General features: G+C 47.4%; 1 protein-coding gene across 3 annotated transcripts in view; it reads right to left on the bottom strand.

Annotated features, from left to right (window-relative positions):
- Positions 1 to 10,786: 10,786 nt before the first annotated feature.
- The window catches only part of RALGAPB (Ral GTPase activating protein non-catalytic subunit beta), a 69,610-nt gene continuing 63,443 nt past the window's right edge, over positions 10,787 to 16,953 (bottom strand). For all 3 annotated transcript variants that reach the window (XM_085302631.1, XM_085302630.1, XM_085302634.1), the window contains one exon: positions 10,787 to 15,366. In XM_085302631.1, the coding sequence (XP_085158757.1) occupies positions 15,173 to 15,366 (194 nt within the window). In that variant the 3' untranslated portion in view covers positions 10,787 to 15,172. The remainder of the gene's footprint in view (positions 15,367 to 16,953) is intronic.

Here is a 16,953-nt window from a genome sequence, read left to right on the forward strand (position 1 = left end):
ACAGTGCCYAGGGGCCAAGGCTCTGTCCTATGGACGTCCTCCCCATGTGTTCGGTGTCTCAGACATCTAATTCAGAGCTGTAGTTCATAAATGCAAAAGTTGTCTCCTGACACTGTAGCACAGCTGCACACATTCTACTCTACACCTCCTTGCACATGATGATGGGACACCACTCACTGCAAATCCCTCATTTCATGCTCAGAACTGCAGCCCAGAACAAATCTCCATTTTTCAGCCCTTCAGGAACTGCACCACATCCTGGCTCTTGCCCCCATGCTGCCACGAGCTTTGCTCCACAAGCTGTGCAGCAGCCCTGGGATACCACTGCACTGAGGTCTGTTGTAGGTGGGCTCTTGGCTTGCTGYTGAGGCAGTTTTCCATCTGGTCTGCCAGGGCCTGCCTCTGCCCCAGGGCTCACTTGGTGCTGTGTGACTCTAGGACTGGCTCTGCTAGTGGTGTGGGGTTTGCCACCGGCCAAAGCTTGTGCCCCCTCAGGACAAGAGCAATCACCAGAGTGCCGCGCATTGGGCTCTCACCAGCATCTGAGCTCTTGCCTCCTCCCAGTAGAGGCATCAGCCTCTTGGGGTCCCCACCTGCCCAGAYTGTTCAGGCAGTGTATGGGCAAAGGCAGGAGGCCTCGAGGGCAGCCTGCCAGCATTGAGGGTTGCCTTCAGCCTGGAGCTGCCGTATGGAGAGAAAGGGAAAGGAGGCAGTAGATGCCTGGTGAAAAGAAGAGAAGGAAAAGCCAACGGGTAAAATACTATGGCAAGAGCTGGGACCCAGAGAGGCGTGAGGGTGCCTTGGGGGGTTTCTCAGTGAAAGGCAAAAGGAAGAGGTGCTGGGGGGGAAGTAACAGGCACCCCCATCCGGTCATAGCAGGGCCATGGGGCTGGGAGCTCCTTTTGAAGCTGGATTAGCTGCTGTATTCCAGAGAGGAACCCAGAGGGCCTACAGTTGCCATTGGGCAGGAGAGGCAGGGAGCTGGGAGAGTGGAAGACAGCCACAATGTTCACAAAAAAATCCCGAGGATAAAGCCGAGAGCCAATGTCAAGGCAGATGGCACACCRGCAACAGCTGTGCAACCTGCAGGAACACCACTACTAACCCTGCTGCAGCTATGTAGGTGCTGCTTGGGACAGGAGGGTGGATTGGGAATGGGTTGTTAGTAGTGCAAAGAGCTCACAACCTCCTGCTAAGTCCAGCAAGGCCTCCACATAGTCTGCCAAAATTTGGGACTGGATTTTGCAGATTCAGAGCTGTCACCCACACGCAGCATCATTCAGTAAGGAGCTTTGAGCTAGAACAGCTGGATAGGAAGCTGATGTAAGGCAGGACACATCATGAGCAAAAGGGTAGTTAAAGATGCAAGGATTTAAGTAGGAAATGGGAGAAAAAAATGATGTAGTCTCTGCTAAGATAACAGAGTTGCCAAACAAGTAAAACTGGTTCTCTGATTCCCAAAAATGTGGCACAGTAGAAATGATGAGCTGACTGGTAAACTGGGGAAGAAGGACTGCAAGGAGGTGTAACATGGGTATCCAACTGATGGGTAGACAGCAGCTAACTGTGCTGCAACGGGGGCGAGTAAGCCAGTGGAGGCTGCATGTGACAGGCTGCAAGGCTCATCCTTTGGCCAGAGCTGAGATGTGTCCCGTGCCCACCTTGGTACTGAATGCAGGGGCTGGCTGGAGAGACACAAATCTCATTTAAATTTATTTAAATACTGTATAGCTGGAGCAGGTAGGATCAGGCTCAGTAATGCTGGGCTATCCTAAGCGTTGTGGCAGGGAACGGAAAGGAGAGGATCATGTACTGGAAATAGGCAGCCAGAGTCTTTGCAGCCACCTTGAGCTCCTTGCTGGGAAGTGTGTGTGTAGCAGGGGAACAGGGGTGAAAGCTTCCCATTGCCAACATGTATGGGCTGCTGGCTGGATGGCACCTGGACTGTGCCAAGTCTGATGCCCCTGGAAGCTCAGGAGACCCTGCTCTAGATAAATTGGGATAAGTCCTCTCTCAAAGCCTGTTTTATTTTCTTTTTACAGTGGTTCGAGAAATAGATGGAGGGTGGCACAGGCTGGAAAGCAGGGCCAGTGAGCAGCTCTCCCCGGCATACAGCCATGAGCAGCCTGCTGGCGAGTACTGCTTACCTGCAAGGTGGCTGCACACCCAGCATCCCTCTCTCCCACAGTGCATCGCCCCATGACTGCCTGTCACCGCCCATGTGGCTGGTGCCACAGGGACAACACTCCAGGCCTTCCTCCTCCCAGGGGGCTTTCAGCATCTGCACTTGCCCCAGGTGCCCCACGCTGGGGAATGCCCCACGCTGAGCCTGGCAGCTCACTGCCCATTCGCTCCTGTGTCTAGCTGGGTGCAGAGTGATTGGGGTCAGCAGAGGTGTGATCCATTGACCACATTGTGGCACAGCAGGTCACTGCACTCCTTGGAGGTCTGGCAGATGGCCCTCCCCTGTGCAGTTACTGCTCTGAGAACATGTGTCCTCCCCCCAGGCACACTCGGCACCCACATGTAACAGGGGAACCAGACAGGCCCCATGTGGGAAGGGTTAGATCACCTCACTGAATGGGGGGCATCTGCGCACAGGAGCTCAGCCACAYGGTGGGTGCAGATATCTGCCCAGCCAAGCTGGGAGATGCTCTGACCGCTCAGAGGAGAGCAGCCAGCAGCACAGCTTRGCTGTGCGCGCGAACTGAGAGCACGTCCTGAGCCCATCAAATTCAGCCCATGCCAGAGCGGGGCTGCATGGCTGCRACCGCACGGCCATGGGCCATCTGCTGCGGGCCCTGGGGCTGGCCCGTGCTCRGGAACTGAGCCAACCTTCTCGTTCTCGTTGCAAGCACAGGCCGAGGCCTTATCCAAACCTCGGCCCGAAGCTGTAATTTCCTTGGTATTCCCAAGACAGCCATTGCCGACGTATCTCACTGCTTCCCTGTTACAAGGAAGGCCAAGCAAGCTTTTACTCCTCAGAGCTCAAGATAAATTTGCCAAAAGATTAGCTCACGTGAGGTCTGCAGTGTGGGCCCCTGCCCAGTGCCAGGGGCAGCCGTTATCACTCCRACTGAAAAGGAAAGGAAAACCTGGCAGATATTTGTGCTGTAAACCCCAGGGCTGCATGAGAAAACCTACTCGCCACGAGCCTGCACACTCTCCTGCTCACGGGCATGGGCAGCCCCCAGCAAGCCTGGAGCACATCAGCACCGGCGGCTGTGCCAAAGGGACGAGCTCCCAGCTCGTGGGATACAGGGATGCGTGCGGCCCCCTGTATCAGCCCTGGAGCCATACTGGGCCTTGACAGCAGCGCCTGGCACCCCAAAAGGGCAGGCTGCATGCAGCAACCGGGCAATGCCATACATAATTCAGCAGAAAGCCTTATGGCTCTCACGGGGAGCAGAAAACAAATGTAAAGCTTGGATGCACCCAGGTTATTCTCCATCTAACTCCCACAGGCTGCAGCAGCGCTTTCCACGGCACCCTCCAAGCACCCTCGCTCCCCACTGCCCCACACTGCTTCCAGAGAAGTGCCGGAACAGGGGGGTTTCGCCCCAAAGCGAGCTCAAGCAACCGAGCGCGGCCCCCAGGCGCGAGCCGGCTCCGCGGCGCAGCCGGCGCCGGCGGGATTTTCCTGGTTGCCAGGCAACGCGGCCTTGGGCTCCCCGCCCGCCCGCGTTGCCACGGCGACGTCCCGGCAGCACCCGCGCGCCTCCCCTCCCCCTTCCGCGGCCATGTCCCAGCGGCCCCCGCGCGGCTCGGAGGTTGCTGCTGGCGGGGCGGAGGCGCTGAGGGGGCGCGGGGGCGCTGAGGGGGCGCGGGGGCGTCCGGCGTCCCCTCGACCCCGCTGCGAGCCGCAGCCCGGCGGCGCCCCCTGCCCAGGGCGCTGCCGGCACCGACACCACTCCGCACAGGCACCGGGCGGATCCAGGGTTCTGGCCTCCCCTGCGCCGGCCATTTAAATGGTTATTAGATACTGTCGGTGTTCGGGCATTTACAACTCGGGGTGCACGCACCAGTCCCCCCCTCTCTTGGGAAGACAGAAGTGCAGAAATGACTGATTTTTCCTCTGTCATCCATTGTTTTTCCAGCTGCTTCCTAAGTGATAGCAGATCCAGCATTGCACTACCTTACTTTTATTTTTGATGGCTGTATTTGCAGTGATGATACCTGTATAATATTTTCTCAGTTTAAAGCGGTACTCTGGGTGTATTTGCTGTGAGAGGCACACAACAGCACAAAAAAACAGTATATTGGRAGTCATGGAGTGGCATTTCTTCTGATTCTGTTCCCTGACTTAATAGATACTGTTAAGAAATAAATTCCTTAGGACATTGGGAACTAAAGGTATCTTTCAAGTCCTCAATGGCAAAGCTCTTAGAGCTGCTGCCTGCTTTATTGCTCACTCTGTGGCCCTGCGGTACATGCTGTTTATCGATACATTTTCAGTTCCCTCATTCCAAAACACTATATGAGGCTCTTAAAAAATAGAAACTTGCCCTTATTCCAGCCCCCCCGGCCCCCAAAGCCCCTCCGTGCAGGTTATTTCCATGCCCRGCAGCAGCGTGATCCTGTGCTGCAAAGGAAACTGCCTTCTTTTCCCTTTCCCCTCTGAAACCTGGATGTCTGTACGTGGCTTGGACCCTTCCTGCTCACCCTGGGCTTCACTGCCTAGCCACTGGGGTTGCTGTCTGGCTGCTGGTTGTCCCAGATGGATGCAGGAGGATGGGAACTGGCATAGCTGCTGTGAGAGGGGGGTTTGGTTAGATTTGCTTTGGACAGCCAGCGTGAGGAATGGCTCCAGCAAGCACGCTGACGCCAGCCAGCTGCCAGCCAGAGGATCAGTCAAGGGCAGCAAGCCAGCAGAGGAGAGACAGGCTGACAGACCCCCAATGCTCAGATGTCCGCCCTCCTCCTTTGTGCACCTCCACAAAGGTTTGGTGTCACCGGAGACCAGGAAGAAGGAAGCAGAGGCACATCCAGGCCCACAGCGTAGTGATATCACCAATAGCTCAGTTTGCTGCCAACCTGCTGCTGTGCAGATGATCCCAGGAAACATGGCACTGTCAGTGCAATGCCCAACATCTCCGTATGCCAGTGGATGTATTCTGGCAGTATAATTCCCATGCATACTTAAAACATATATAAATGTATATGTATTTGCAGTGATGATACCTGTATAATATTTTCTCAGTTTAAAGCGGTACGCCCGGAGTATTTATACTCTGGGTATAAATAGGAAGTCATAGATCAATACAATGTTTAAGAACTGGAGAGAAAAGAAGGCTGGAGCTGCCTACCCAAAGAGCAGCGTGGGCCCTACAGGACTTCATGCTCATCTTGACCAGACTGGTGGTGAGCGAGATACCCAGATGATGCATAGAGAGCATCACCTGCTTGCATGGGCCAAGAGCCCATTCAGATTGCTGAGTGCTGCAAAGATTAACCTACAAGGAGTTAGAAATTACTGAGTTGTTACTTTGAAGTATTACTGTATTAAGTCGGTGGCAAAGCACCTTGTTAGTTTGTACGCAGCCTGCTGATGATCCTTTGAGCCTCAGAGGTGCTGCTGTGCCAGAACACGTCTGGGTGATGCAACACAGCTGAGGAAAGGCACTGGAGGAGCACAGGGTATGGTACTTGGACAAATGCCATGAAACCATCATTCCCCAGCCATCCCCTACTCTGGTTCCATGGTATCACCTTGGGGTGGGGAATGTGGGCCCATGGGTCTGCTACTTATGACAGCTTCCCTCCATCACTTACTGCTCCTTGCACCTGAAGCCATTCAGTCCCATCTCTGGGCCTCAATCTGTCCCTACTGGTAGGACTGAGCCATTGTAGGGCCCCTGCCAGGCACATTGTACCCAACAGCCTGGCAGAGGCATGGGAAACCCTGCAGAATGGCTCCGTTTTGGCCTGGCTGAAGGGTTGGGGGCCCTTTGGCTCTCTGACGCTGTTGAACCAGTCCTGTGGACACCCTGCTGGGTGTGGGGAAAGCTCAGCTCTCCCCAGCTCTGCTATGACAGCAGTTGGGAGAGTGCCGAGCCCCCAGCAGGGATGGGCAGGAACACAAGGTCTCAGATTTCATCTCAGCAAGTCCTGTGTGTAACAGTGTCTGTGGGAGCACAGGGCAAACTGGGCCCCAGGAGGGAAAACTCATGATGGGAGCTGCTGAGATGCATCCTAGTGGGTATCCAAGCCCTCTGCATGGCTGGGCATGGCACTTTGCTCCTAACCTGGTCCCTTCCCAAGGATCCTAGTTTGGATCCAGTGCCTCTGAGGGGGAGCCCAGAAACCCCCTCACTACCCTCTGCCGCAGGATCCACCTACAGCCACCAAGAACCTGCACAGCTGCCACCAGCACTGTCCACTCCCTTGAGCTACACTGGCCACACTGTCTTGGCACTCACTGAAGAGCTAAGGAGAGGATGGGCTGGCTCTAAGGGGAGATCACCCACTTCCGCCACCTTCACTGGCAAACCTAGGCCCTAAATGAGCCAACCAAGCTGTCCCAGGCATCCCCACCCTGCTGAAGCCAGGAGGCTGGGGGTGGGGAGTGGGTCCAAAAGAAAGGCAGGAGACTAAAACCACCCATCCATGGGGGCTGCAGAGCCTGGATCTTGAGTGGGTGCCTGGGCTCAGGCCCCTGCCTGCTCCACAGGGGATTCTCAAGGTATCTCGCCGGACCAGTGCTGCTCCTAGGCAGGGCCCACAAACCACTTGCTCCCTGCTCAGCTCAAGATGGTGTCAGTGAAGCCTGCAGTGTCCCTGGCCCTTGCTGAAGAGCTGAAGCAGCTGGAAGGGCCATAGTATCACATCCCTCGGGGGCACAGCCAGTCTCATTTTGGCATATCCCTGGCCTCAGTCTCGTGGGGTGCCAGGTACTGTGGACCCTCTTGACCACTTCACTAACTCAGCCCAACCACTGCAGTCAGGACAGGGATTACTGCCCTGTTCTGCTTGAGCAGGCACAGCGATGCGCTGCAGCAGGCAGAGGATGAGGCCAAAGTTCCTGCAGCACTGTGCCGTGTGGTCACTCCTGTCTCCTCCTCAAAATTTCTTACTCCCGGTTTTACAGCAATTGCCATGTGGTGCATCCAAAATGATGATTTGACATACTAAAGCAGTTTTATGGCTGTGTTTACTGCCTCGGTGTTGAATATCTTCAACACACAGTAGGAGCTCTAATAAAAAAAGTTACCACTCTAAGAGGTGCCTGCTGCTCTTCTGAGGCAGGCTTTAGTGCCCCGAGGAAGTCAAATGGCCAGCATGCTTCACAGCTACAGGTCTAGGCTTAGGACCTGGGTGCCATGTGAGTCACGATAGAGCTGGCCCCAATGCTATGGACTCAGAAATGCAGCTGCAACACCTAGCAGGGCTTGGCAGGTTCATCTGAATTTCCTTTGAGCTTCTGGGTTCGTTCAAAGCTGAGGTTTGATTGTCAATTCAAACCTGAATAGATCAACCCCTGCACACAAAATGCCTCCCATTTCCATGAGGTCCAGTGATGAAAAGGCAGTGGCATCCACAGCCCCATGAACAAGATTCCCAGCTTCCCAAAGCAGTTCACTAGCTCCAGATTTCTTCCCAACACTCTTTTTCCAAAGTCTTCCTGAGCCCCAGGCCTGGAGAGAACCCTCAGCAGAGCTTACAGTTTGAAGATACATCTAAGCCACCTCCATCTTCCCGGTAAAACTACCAATGAGCTTTGAATTCAATACCTAGCCCAAGGTTATCAACAGATTTATCAATATAGCGGGGGGAGAGAGGAAGGGAGAAGAGTGCTGTCAGTGGTTTAGGCTGACAAATACTGATGCTGGATTAGTAGATACCACTACAGATAAAGCACTTAGGAGTTTTTTTGGATCATTTGGTAAGCTGTCATCTAAACTACCTGAATTTCAATGCAGCCAAATGGAAGTTCGTATATTCAGGAACAAAGAATGTAGGAAACTTTGGGCTGAAAAATCTCTATTAAGAAAACAGCAAAGGAAATGATTTTTTGAAGCAGAGCAGCCATCCAGCTGAACAGCAGCGCCTGGCATGGCAGCACACAGCTAATGTATGCTAGCACTGAGCAGTTCTACATTTGCCCTTAGAAATATAAGATAACAAGTAGAATAAGAGCTAGTTTTGTGGTCGTGCGTTAAATAACTGTTAAAATACTAGGAAATAGTCAGAATAGCATGAAGAATCAAAAAGTCTGTTAGAGAACAGCTTAAGGAGATTAGTACATCTGGTTTATCAAAGTTGTGATGATCAAAGCGTGTGACGTGTGCACCTATGCGAGGTGAACGTGTCCAATGAGGAAGGCACAAGGTGCTGACAGGCTCCCAGGCTGTGTGTGTGCATTTGTGACTGTGGGACACAAACCCTCCTGCATCTGTTCTTCACCTAGAAACTGCAGCCTCAAGTGTGTTACCGCTGCCAACACCTGCTCTAGCAGCCAGCGTCACATGCTGGCCAGAAACTGCATGATGGGGAAAAAAAAATAAAAATAAAAAGTGGGAAAACCCAACAGGGAAGCAATCTGAAGAGGTCCCCAAGAGAACTGGTCAATGGCCAGCTGGGAGAAGCAGGGAAGAGAGTGCAGCAAGGACAACAAAAGTTCCTCAGCCACRTGGGAGAGGGACAGACCGTTCTGCCTAGTACCTTTTCCTTTACTTGCTGGGAGTGAGAAAGCATCAGATCTTCAAAATGGCCACAGAAAATCATCTCTCTGCTACTGACTCTAAGCTTTTGGACTGCAAATGACCTACATAATGCTCATTTCCATGGTTCTTCAGAAATCAGCATGGGACCCTCCACAGCCTTTCCTGGAAGTGATTTGATAAGGAACTTGGGCAGAGGTCCCAAGGGCAGGGAAGGGCCTTCTAAGGTTACCACCAAATCATAGAATAGTTGGGGACCTCTGGAGATCAGCTAGTCCACCCCCACCCCAACTTGAACAAGGTCACCTAGAGCAAGTGGCCCAGGGCCATATCCAGATGGCTTTTGAATATCTCCATGGATGGAGAGTCCATGCCACTCCACTCTATGCTGGGCAGCCTGTTCAACCACTGCCACCTGTTCCCATGTTTGACCATCCTCTCAGTAAAGAAGTGTTTTCTTGCGTTCAGACATCATTTCCTCTCATTCTGTCATTGGGCACCACTGAGAAGAGTCTGGGTCCATTTTCTTTGCATCTTCTCATCAGATATTTATAYGCATTGATAAGATCACCCCTGAGCCTTCTCCTTTCCAGACTGAACTATCACAGCTCTCTCAGCCTTTCTTTGTAKGAGAGAATCTCCAGTCCTTTTACCACCTTTGCAGCATGTCACTGGACTTGCTCCAATAAATCTATGTCTCTCTCGTCCTGGGTAGCCCAGAACTGGATACAATACTTAAGATGTGAACTCAGCAGTGTTCAGTAGAGGGGCAGGATCACCTCCCTCGACCTGCTGGCAACACTCTTCCTAATGCACCCCAGGATACCATTGGCCTTCTTGGCCACAGGGCACATTGCTGGCTCATGGTCAACTTGTCATCCACCAGCACTCCCAGGTCCTTCTCTGCAGAGCTGCTTTCCAGCAGGTCAGCCCCCAGCCTGTACTGGTGCGTGGGGTTATTCCTCCCTAGGACTCCATACTTGCCTTTATTGAACTTCACGAGGTTCYTCTCTGCCTACATCTCCAGCCTGTTGAGGCCCCTCTGTACGGCAGTGCAATCCGCTGGGTTATCAGCTACAGCTCCCAGTTTTGTACCATCTGCTTATCACAAACAGATCTGGCAGAAGAAATTTTTTTTGTTTACACTTTGGAGGCTTCTGGAAGGGCCATTTTGATATTTTGTTCTAGCCCTTAAGTAAGTCCAGTTGTGGACAATTCATGAAAGGGCAAAGTCTCAAATACAGCATTTTGTATTGAGAGCTGCTATTTGTGTGATATTTCACTTACAGCAGAGAACATTTATTACCAGATATGTCCACCTAGTAAGAAAAAAGCCCGTAGAAAAGCACTGAAACATGCAGATAGGTTTCTGCCAGAGTGAACACAACAGCCCTGACGTTCAGGGTACCCGAGGTAAACCAGAGCTCATGCTGTATTTTATTAGTTCCCAAGGGAAGATTCTAACCATGGTTGATCGGCATCGCTTTGGCTCCCTGCTCTGAGTCTGAAGGAACAACAACAAACCCTACTTTCTATCAATGGCTTCCTGAAGCTTTTTTCTAATTCCTAATTGCTTATTGCATGCATTGCCTTTGCAGGCCATCACATCGCTGTAAGGATACAGGACTCTTCTCAGCAGAGCTGCTGTAACCTGCTCTCAACCAACCTGCCAGGTAACTTCTGTCCAGATCCAAGTAACTGAGATGTCAAATTCTTTACCCTCAGTTTGCACAAAAATAAAAGCTCTCTCTGTAATATTTGCAAACCAAATGCAGTGCAGGATTCTGCTCTACACTGTAAATGTGACTATTTTGTTGTATCAACTTTCCAAGACCTGCTAGCAATGTAAATCCAAAGGGCCTGCTGTAAAGCAGGTAAACCTACACCAGCGATAGCAACCCGGGCATAGAGTAGATGGAGAATATTTGTATTGCAGGAGCCCCTCAACCAAGATGAAACTCGATTTCTTAAATACATGTTCATGCACTGTAGCCATAACTAATTTCTGCAGTAAAGAGTGCAAACTTACTACACCAGACTGCTCCTTCCCTGGGAAACATCTATATTGTTTTGAGAATTTCAATCAAAAAAGAACTGAAAAATATTAAGAACTGATAACTACAAAGTTACTAGATAAGAATCTTTAAAATTTATTGGACTAACTGTGTTACATTCAATATTTGATGTGTTTCTCCTGGACAAAGAATTGGCATAAATACAAACAAGCCTTTCTGTGCCTTCCCTAAACAAATAAGAGATAAAGTACTAGAGACAAGGGAACATAGTTCACATCTTCATATTTACATTTTGCCTTTACTTTACAACTTAGCGCCAGGAATATTTACAGAAAAATACAGTAAGAACAAAAAGATCATGTCTTGGCAACATACAGAAATTCATACAAATTGTACATGATTTGAAGCACATGATATCTGGCATCCTCATTTCAAATTGCTCCTGCTAAAATCCATGTGGAAAATGTCTACATGTTTTCCTTCAAAGACATCACTCAATTATGCAATCATTAAATCACGTCTAACTGTCTCTATTAGATTGAAATTTAGTTCTATTGTCCTTCCGGGCTAGGCATGCAGAACCWTGCATGAAACAAATGCAGTCACCTATTGAGAAACCAGTACACGTAGTCAGTCAAGCRGCGAGCAGCTAGCTCTTCCCTACAGCCTTCACACACATGTCGTTATCCATGGAGACACCTTATTTTCCATGGATCCATCTAGTGTTTGCTGTAAATTTGCAAAGCCTGTTTTAGGGTACCTTTAAGAAAGATGCTTTTTAAAAAAAGAGAGTCTTTATTAAGGTACTAAAATTTCTGTAATTTCAATACTGTGTTTAACAAGGTGACATTACCCCCCACCATGGTTTAATGCACCATTAAAAGGATGCTGCCATTTAAAACAGAATTATGAATCCAAACAGAACGTCCTTATTATGTGAAAAAAAAGAAAGAAAAGGAAAAAAAAGAAAAAAGAAAGTCTCAGTTTAGTTATGTAATATTTGTAACTCAGATTTTGTAGCACCGTGTTATGTGCCACAGTGTAACTAATACCACATTACACACAAAGAAAGTGGTCAATATTCATCATCTTGGATGAATGAAAATGCAAAAACAAGCCATAGAAGTTCTAAAGTTGAAAATTTAATACATCAGTCTGTGGTACCAAAAAAAAAAAAAAAAAAAAAATTAGGAAAGAGTCTGGATTCTTGACTGTAAAGTGTTCTTGTGATGCTGACTAAGAAATCTCTTATTTGCTCTAATCCTTTTGGGAAACAGCTCAAGGTTGTGTCTTGGACTGACTGAAGCCAGAGGAGTTTGGCCACTAACTTTGACAGGGCAAGGAGTCCAATCTCAAACTATGTTTTCCTTTTCATTAAGAAATCAAACATCTCTCTGCATGCTGGAGAATAAGGAACACTCCTTGCAGATACACTCTCATGGCATGTTTCTGCCAAGACAGGCGCTCACGATCACAACTTTCATCCAAACCAAATGGGATGACAAGACATTTCAGGATCAAGATGTTTTTTATACTAAACTGCGACTTTCTTGAATGTTCACCTTCCTAGGCAGCAAAAAAAATGCAACTAATAGCCAGGTCATACCACTAATGTGCAACATGTTAAACAGCTGATTTTAAAAATCAAATTAAGGCTATATTAAGCAAGTTATAAAGCCCTATTCCTCACCTCAGGCTATGAGATAGACATAGCAACAACGTGCACAGAAGTTAACTTCTTTTGAAATTTCTGAAAAGTTGCATTATTTTCAATATTATTACTACCCAAGTGGGTGCCTTATGTATGTTTTGATATGAAATATGGAAATACATCTAAGAACTATTCTTCATCCAAGTGTAGGTCTTTTTAAAAAGTAAAATTTCCAGGCAATCCATTTGGCTACTGTGGACTTTGTGGAAAATATCTATGGTTCCTCTCAGTATAGATGTCTTTATGTTATAGACTTGGTATCTGAATACCTGAAAGAAGTATCTTTTGCTGCTCGTTAGTATATAAACCAATGACTTGCATATAACATATACACTCATAGCTATGGTATGTGTTGTTTAAGTTATTGAACATGTGCAGACACTTGATTGCTCAGTATGTTTATTGTTTACACATGCATTGAACATGCCTTTTAAATAAGTGGACTAAAGTGTGTTTGGCCATTAATTAGATCCAATAGGTACATTAAAAACGTGGGTAAATTTAGTGTCCGTGCATTAAATTTATATTGTCAAGAGTTTAGCAGGGAAATGAAGCTGCATAAATTATCCTGCACAGCTTTGCCAATATACCCCAGGACTGACTTGCAGCCCCTCCTGCCATTTGAAACCTGAGCATCCCGTAAGCACGGGCCAGCTCTCATGCTTGCTTCTACAACAGTTTCCATTATGTGGTTTCATTTTTCCGTTTGTGACTCATCTGGATGTAAATCCAGAGCTCCCAAGGTTAGAGGTTAGTATGCTTGCCCCCTGCAACAAGCACATCTACCACCTAAAACCCCTTTGGTTCACATCCTGGAAGTCCTTTCATACAGATTTTTAGGGGTTCAACGTTTCCATTAATTCTTTATGGGGGGGAAAAAAAAACATGAAAAGGTAGGAGCGGGGTATCTGTCCTTGGTAGGTTAGTTGTAATGAGACAATTAAGACCCTTTCAAGTCAGAGCTGTTGCAAAAAGTAACTCTGAAGTATCAAAACTAAACGAATGTCAGGCATTACGGTGATTTGTATTAAAGAGCCTCTGTAAAAACTCCCTCCTCTGAGGAGCTCCCCAAACTCCTACTTAAATCCATACTCTTATATTACCTATTTTTTGGAAGGAGAAGAACACATTACCACCAATGATCACAAACTGCATCTACATGGAAGTATCCCGTGATGATTCATTACTGCAACACAAGCAAAGATAGTGTTCGGAGCATGAAAGCACCCCCAAGACTGTCAATGCCCACAGCAGCTACTTTTATATTTCCATTAAATTTGTAGTTGTAAACAGCTTCTCCCCACATATCCCTCAGTCCTTCATCCATATGTGAAAAGTGGTCAAAAAAAAAAAAAAAAAAAAAAAAAATCTGCATCCTCATTTTAAAGATAGATTCCTGAGGGACAGCTTGTAGACTGTGAACCCCGCAGACAGGAGCCCAGCCACAAAGGACGTAGAGAGCTTGAATGGAAACCTGTCAATGATTAAAGAGTACAAAATCCACGCTGGCTCATATTACCTGGTGTGAAAGCCAACAATTCATATATCTACCTGAACACACCTGAGGGAGCCACCACCAGCTTGGAGGAAACTGTCCGATCTATGATAAAAGGGAATCGCCACTGCTGAAAGTGAGAAACATGCACAGCAGCTTCAAATTAATTTTCTGGTGGATTATAATTCCTAATGGGCTTTCCTGGAATGGCAAGTTAATGGAAAAAGAAGAGGTCTTGAATTGTTTTCAAATTGTTTTAGTCCATTTAATAGGAGCTTCTGAAAAGTGCTGCAGAAGCTACAAAAACTGCTTATGCTATAAATATCAGGCATGAGGCAGCCCTAGAATCTCAAATTTCAATTCAGTGGAAGGGAAGCAAGGGATGTTTACACTTTTTATGGAAATGGTGAGTAGGTGATACAGACACTTCAAAATAAATTAACTAGTTGCATAAAAATCAAGTTACTAAAATTAAGTGTGACATTTTGCAACAGATCTGGAAGTCATGACCTTGTTTATACATAACCAAGAACACTTATTTAGTAAAAACTTATTCTTTAAAGTCAGGTAATTTCAGCTGTTCTGTTTATTCTCAACATGACAGAAAGCTTGTATGCAGATGGAATCACTCCTAGCCATGGAGGGAACCGTAAAATTCAGCACCTTGGCTATGAATTGCATGACCTGATGTTTTTGAGCAATTTTCCTCCTCTTTTTCTTTTTGTACAGATTGGCTACAGGCAGTGAAGTAGATTCTTCTGCTGAACTCTGAAGGGGGRCGGGGGTGTCAAAAATTTCTCCTTAAGTCTTTGTAGATGATAGTTAATGCTCTGCAACAGACTCTCTCCTCAATAGCAAGCTTAAAGAAGAGATCCTGTTCCTTTCTCCTTTAACGGATAGGTGTAGCGAGATGTCTGAAGGCAGGTTCGCTTGCATTTTATTTTCCATCATTATATGCAGAGATGCTTTCATTTTGATTGCATTCTTCTCACGGAATGAGATGCTTATTATTCCTAATTAGTGCGGAATAGACGATTTGGTGAAGAGATTAGGTTGCTAGCATCCAGGAAGACTGGAATTAAGTAATCTTTTGAGGACAGGTGAATGAAGTCAGTATCCCAACTGCTATGTTTTGGATTCATTTCTCATTGCTCCCACACGGAATCTGCTGACTTGTGCTAGAATGATTTCCTGAATCCTGAAGGGCTGAAGAAATTGGTCGTCGTTATTTAACTGTTTTCATTACTGTAGCCACCAAGCTCTGATCTAATTGTCCTGGAAGGATAACGGCCTAGGGGTTGCAGTTCTTGAGCCCAACCTCCTGGAAAAGTGAGGTATAAAATTCTGGCTCCAGCTGCCTGTTCCGGTATTTATTGACAATGTCTGCTATTTTCTGTTTTCGGCGGACATGCGGGGGGTTGTATGAATCACTTTCCAACCTCTTTCTCCGACAAATATTTATTACTGTCTGCCGCACTAAAAAACCTGGAAAAAAAATTGGAATCAAATTTAAGCAAATCCAGTTCTACGCCTCTTTGCTGGTTTTATAGTAGAAAGAAATTGAGAGTTCTGCCCTCATCGGAAATCTAGGGAAAAAACAGCCAGCACCACCAAATCGAGAGCTTTTGGTCATGAGTAGTCAATAGCAGATAGTCACAGTCTCCAGAACTGTAAGACCATTTTTTTTTTGCTGTGAAACACAAATAAGAAAAGGGACAGAGTCAGTGGTACCCTCAATGGGCTGCAGTAGAAGGAAGATCTCTCTGCCTTCCCAGGGAAGCTCCCCRAGCACCAAGAGGGAGAACAACCCATGCCAGCTCTCACTCGCCAATACCAGAATTGCAGTAGTACAGCCCGAGGCCACGCTACAGGAAAACTTGCAGAGCTCGGGCTAGGTCTGGGGTGGCAACGAGTAAAGCCACCCCAGAGCACCCCAAAGCCTTCAGAGCACTGCTAACAGGAAGAAAAACGAACGTATCGCAGCGATGACAGAGCCATTCAACCTTTGAACTGGGGAACAGGAAAAACTTTATGGGTTGTGGCTAGGAACAGAGGCTTCTCTCCCCCTCACTGCTGTGCTGCCGCTTTTTGCCTTTCCGTAACGTGCACTGATGTGTATGGGGGGGGGGGGGTTCCAGAATCAAAGCAGCAAACACATTTAGTCAAAGCTGGCACTAGAATTTCTCCTTTTTCACTCTGAAATTAAATTTATATGCATCTTTGTAACGAAATAAATGTCCACTAACACCTTTGCTGTTCCCCAAGCACTTTTACAGGCAGAAACAAATTATCTTCCTCATTTAGGCAACTTGATTCCTGACCACATGCAAACCTCATGTGCTGAACTCGGAGAGAGAGAATGAATTTCAGTATGTTTTAATCTTAATGTAACGGAAAAAACAAAACAAGGCTAGCGAAATGCACCTGATTCTTTTTTAGTACAGCCCATTATCATCAGCTGAATCAGGTGTTATTTAAAAGTCCAGTCTGGTTTCAATTTCCTCATCACCCAATTAAACATGCAAAATCAGAACTCAAAGTCACCCTAGTAGGTCCCTACAACATTAGTTCTATAGTTACAGGGAAGTACTCTTATGTCTGTTTATTCATTTTACTCTGTTTTCTAAATTGCTCTCACTGGAGTGAGATTTCCAGTTACTGAACTTCTAATAGCAGAGATACCCAAGATAAAGACATTAACCCATCCAGGAGCCCAGGAAAAGCTGGGTACCACACACATACCTGCTAACACATGGCAACACTTGCCTGCACATTAAGTTAAATACTTAATGACTACATTAAAGAAAATCCTCAATGCCTGCAGCTTTCAACCACTATCCTACTTCTAAAACACAAGGAACAAAGAAAAGTGGGCCAGCACAGTCCAGAAATTCAGCACTACCCTTGGTAGTCAAGTAACACTAGCATCTTGGGCTCTCACAATCATAAACATTAGGTCACATTTTTGATCTCTCTTTCTACCTAAATAGCAGTCTTCTCCTTCCACCCCTCTACCTGACTCCTACTACAATTACAGTGGAGCTCTGACAAACCACCACTCAGTCACCTGAG

This window comes from Rhea americana, unplaced genomic scaffold, assembly GCF_003343005.1.
Source record: "Rhea americana isolate MKP2758 unplaced genomic scaffold, rheAme1 scaffold_190, whole genome shotgun sequence".
Taxonomy (NCBI): domain Eukaryota; kingdom Metazoa; phylum Chordata; class Aves; order Rheiformes; family Rheidae; genus Rhea; species Rhea americana.